At 37.1% G+C, this 4661-nt stretch overlaps 1 protein-coding gene across 1 annotated transcript; it reads left to right on the top strand.

Moving 5' to 3' along the window:
- Positions 1 to 2391: 2391 nt before the first annotated feature.
- On the top strand, positions 2392 to 3827 carry LOC115703769 (thaumatin-like protein). Its single transcript, XM_030631002.2, has 2 exons — positions 2392 to 2941; positions 3046 to 3827. The coding sequence occupies exons 1-2, from the start codon at positions 2866 to 2868 to the stop codon at positions 3738 to 3740; spliced, it is 771 nt and encodes a 256-aa protein (XP_030486862.2). The 5' UTR covers positions 2392 to 2865; the 3' UTR covers positions 3741 to 3827.
- The last annotated feature ends 834 nt before the right edge of the window (positions 3828 to 4661 follow it).

Here is a 4661-nt window from a genome sequence, read left to right as displayed (position 1 = left end):
CGGCGACCGCACTAACGAGTGAGAGAGAGAGTAATGAGTGAGAGAGAGAGAGGCGGGCTGAGGGACTAACGAGTGAGAGAGAGAGAGAGGCGGGCTGAGGGACTAAAATTTAGGGTTTATGTTTTTTTCAATATATATTATATATTATATAATATAAAAAAAAAAAATGAAAATCGGGTTAAGTCGGTTTGGGCGGGTTAATTGGGCGGTTTGGGTCAAAATTCAACCCGCCCAATTTACAGATTGGGCGGTTTAGAATTTTGTCAAGTTATGTCGGTTTGTATTTTTTTTCGGTTTTGTCGGTTTGGTTTAGTCGGGTTATTCGGGTTGGGCGGTTTACGAAAATTTCTGTACAGCCCTAGCAGCAGCCGATGAAACACCAGCACTGAAATTGTTTTTCTGGTTTTTTTGTTGGTGCCGAACATATTTTTCCAGGTGTGATTGAGCAAAAGTTGCAATGGTTAGGCTTGTTCTTGAAATTCCTCCATGAATCACCTTATTGCGCTCATGCCAGATTGCCCACATCGTACAAATAATCAATTCAAAATCTGGTTTCGAGTGGACTGAAGATAAATGAATTAAGTAATCTCCACTATGCATATTCTGAGCATGAGCATGGTCTATACTGAATTTTGTTTCTCTCCAAACTGCTTTAGCTTTTGTGCAATTGAACATGGCATGACCTATAGACTCCCAAGCATTGTGACACAAAGAACAAGTGGCTGAGTTAATGACTTTTCTTCGGCATAGTGCAGTAGCCACGGGCAAGGCATTTTGCATTACTCTCCAAGCAAAAATTTTTACTTTTGATGGTAAATTCAGACCCCAAAAAGTTTTCCACCAATCTTTGTGTGCATTTGAACCAGTAGATTGACGATTTTCAGCTAAATTTTCAGCCAAATGGAAGCCCGAATTGACAGAATAAATACCTGTTGTGGTATGGTGCCATATGTATCGATCATTGTTGGGGAAAAAACTAAGAGGGATTGTGACAATCTTGTCAATATCAATCGGTTGAAAGTATGCATTGAGAAGTGGAACATTCCATTCACATTGTTCTGTAATAAAATGTGACACTAAGACATTGTTAGGACCCGAATAGCTTACTGGTTTGAATTGAAAGTGACTGGGAATCCATTTGTCCACACCAGCCAGCACTTTAAAACCATTTCCAATCTTAAAACGCAGGCCCTCAACTAAAAGTTGACGTCCCCAATGAATGCCCTGCCAAGTAAGTGAAGGAGAGTGCCCAAGACGTGCCTCCAAGAAGGTATTGTTTGAGAAATATCTATGCTTTAGTAGTCGGCTGAGAAGAGAATCTGGCATTTCAAAAATTCTCCAAGCTTGCTTTGCAAGGAGAGCTTGATTGAAGTGTACAAAAGAACGGAAACCCATGCCTCCTTCAAATTTCGACTTACAAAGCAATTTCCAACTTCGTCAATGAATCTTAGAACCATCTTTGTTTGAACCCCACCAGAAATTTGCCATCATTGATTCCAATTGATTACAGAAAGTTGTTGGTAAACGGAAACAACTCATAGCATAAGTTGGAATGGACTGAACGACAGCTTTCAAAAGCACCTCCTTACCACCAACTGAGAATAGTTTTTCATTCCACGCATGTAATTTTTGCCAAATACGCTCCTTGATATCACTAAACATTTCCTTTTTATCCCTCTCTGAAAATGCAGGGAGTCCAAGGTAACGTTCATGACATTCACTAATAGGCATTCCTAATGTTTGATGGAAAAAATCTTGGGCAGCTTGTGTAGTGTTGGGTGAGAATGACATGACTGACTTTGCTGTGTTCAAAAGTTGGCCTGAAGCTTTGTGATAGATATCTAGGACCTTGTTAATGGCCCTTGCCGAACTATTTGTAGCTTCACAAAAGAGGAGGTTGTCATCTGCGAAGAGCAAATGAGAAATCGATGGAGCATGTCGTGTTAACCTCAACCCTTTGAGATTATTGGATGATTCTTCACTTTGTAGCAATCGAGATAAGCCCTCAGAACAGATCAAAAATAGATAAGGTGACAAAGGATCACCTTGGCGTAACCCCCGGGAAGGCTGAACATGACCAACTTCTTCTCCATTGAGCATGAAAGAGAAACTAGTAGTGTGCAAGCAATTCATGATCAATGAAACCCATCTATCGTGGAAGCCCATCTGTCTCATAACCTCCTTAATATAGGTCCACTCCACTCTATCAAATGCCTTACTCATATCTAGTTTGAGAGCCGAGTAGCTTCTGTTCCCTCTTGTCTTATGCTTTAAATGATGAACCAACTCAAAAGCAACAAGTATATTATCCGTGATGAGACGATTGGAGAGAAAAGCGCTTTGTGTTTCGGAGATTACATAGGGAAGAACCTCCTTGAATCGAATGGCAAGAGTCTTGGAAATGATTTTGTAGATGACGTTGCATAAACTTATTGGTCTAAAATCTCCCATACCGTTTGGAACCTTAATCTTAGGAATTAATGTGATGAGTGAATGATTAAAGGATTCCATACTACATCCATCATTGAGAAAGCATATAGGGTACTTTTTAATTTATAATAACAAGTATTTTACTAAAATTAAATAAATAAATAAATAAAAACTAGTCTAAAATTCTCTTTTTATGTTTCTTTTATGTAATTAAATAAGATTTTTCTTTATATTTAGGAACCGTCATCAAAAACGGTTCCGTTTCAAACGATAAAACCCATTTTAAATGAAGGATTCGTGCCTCTTCACTTTCTCATCCACGTACGTTGCATTATATAATCATATATATATACCCAAATAAAAATGTATATTACATGTATATAAATACATTGCTAAACTATAATCTCATATAATCATCAAATCAAAGATTCAAATATGCCTACTTCCTCTTTCTTCTTCTCAATCATCCTCTACGTCTTCCTCCTCCTCATCTCTCTCTCCACTTTCACCGGTGAGATTTATGCATATATATATATATAAAAATATGCTACTATATATAATTTTGATATGATCACTTCCTGTTAGTCTGAGTTATTTTTGTGTATATATCTGCAGATGGCACTGAACTTATTTTAGTGAACAACTGCAAGGAAAGCATATGGCCGGGACTACTAGCCACGGAGGGCCACCCAACTCCAAACGGCGGCGGATTCCTCCTCAAGAGCGGTGAAGAGCAAGCCCTTCAACTCCCGGACAACTGGTCAGGTAGAATCTGGCCAAGACAAGGCTGTTGTTTCGATCCAACAACTGGAAGAGGTGAATGCCAAACAGGAGACTGCGCCGGCCTCCTCCAATGCTCCGGCACCGGCGGCAAACCTCCGACGACAGTCATTGAAATGACGTTGGGGACACCGAGTTCAGATCTGCACTACTATGACGTTAGTCTTGTGGATGGATTCAACGTGCCGGTGTCGATGAGGCCGGTCGGAGGTGGCGGCGGAAGTTGCGGGGTTGCTGGTTGCGAGGCTGACCTGAATGAGTGTTGTCCGAAGGCTCTGAGGGTGGCGCGTGGAGGGAAAGTGGTGGCGTGCAAGAGTGCTTGCGTGGCGGCGAATTGGTCGGACAGGTACTGTTGTAGAGGGGAGTTTGGAAATGCGGAGCGTTGTAAGCCGACGGTTTATAACCGTTTGTTTAAGGCTATTTGCCCGAGAGCTTACAGTTATCCGTATGATGAGTCAACGGGTCTTAATTCTTGTACGGCTTCTCCTTATGTCATTACATTTTGCCCACCTATAACTACTCCTTCCTAATTAATATAAAGTTTTTTTTTTCCTTTTTTAAGTTTTGGTTATATTTTGGATTAATTATATTTTCATATTTTAATTTGAAAATTTTATTTTGATTATTATTTTTTTTGGCAAAGTATTGCTTTTTTCTTAAACTAGAAAATTTTATTTTGTGAGAAATTTCAGAAAAAAATCAGAAACTATAAGAAAATCAGTTAAATTTACCAGTTATTTCCTAAGAGTAAATAATTAATTATTTTCTAATGTTTTTCTATATTTTTTAACTTTTATTTTTTATTTTTTTTTAAGGAAAAAAGTTATATTTAGGACCATGTACACCATTTTTTAAAAATTTGAACGGGCTGATTTCGAACTGATTTGGACTTAATTGGTGGCAATGTTATTTACTTTCTCTAATAGATATTTGTAACTCTATAATTTGAAGAACTGAATAAAAATACATTACATATGGTTATATGCAATGTTATTATTGAGTTGGTGTGCTAGTAATATAGTTTACACGAAATAATTTTATTGTATAAACTTTTAGAGATAATTTATTTCATGTAGCTCGCGACATTAACACAGTAGTTTATATTTAGCTATTAAATTACTGATAATGATCAAATAAAAATAAGCAATTACACATAAACATACTTAAATATATAGAATAAATTCACTAAAACATATATTACAAAGTACTTAAATCACAATTTCTATTCAACAAAAATAATTCCAGCAGAAGAGAAACTAACTCATAAGATGAGTAAAAATTATAAAGTTCCAAATGAAAGAAAAATAGAAAAAAAAAAATGAACATATGAATTTTGTCACGATACTCTCCAAGGAATATCCCCAATTTCCTTTCTTTTTCTTCTTCTTCTTTGTTAATCTCTAAAATAAAATGCCAACCATATACCAAATTAAAACTTACACTTAAATGAA

Source organism: Cannabis sativa, chromosome 1 (assembly GCF_029168945.1).
Source record: "Cannabis sativa cultivar Pink pepper isolate KNU-18-1 chromosome 1, ASM2916894v1, whole genome shotgun sequence".
Classification (NCBI taxonomy): Eukaryota; Viridiplantae; Streptophyta; class Magnoliopsida; order Rosales; family Cannabaceae; genus Cannabis; species Cannabis sativa.
This window is presented reverse-complemented; position numbering and strand designations above follow the sequence as displayed.

What these genes read in the sequence shown, in the direction of transcription:
- LOC115703769 (XM_030631002.2), top strand. Translation starts at nt 2,866, where the DNA reads ATGCCTACTTCCTCTTTCTTCTTCTCAATCATCCTCTACGTCTTCCTC. An exon ending in CTCTCTCTCCACTTTCACCG is followed by an intron (nt 2,942 to 3,045) that starts GTGAGATTTATG and finishes ATATATCTGCAG; the next exon opens with ATGGCACTGAACTTATTTTA.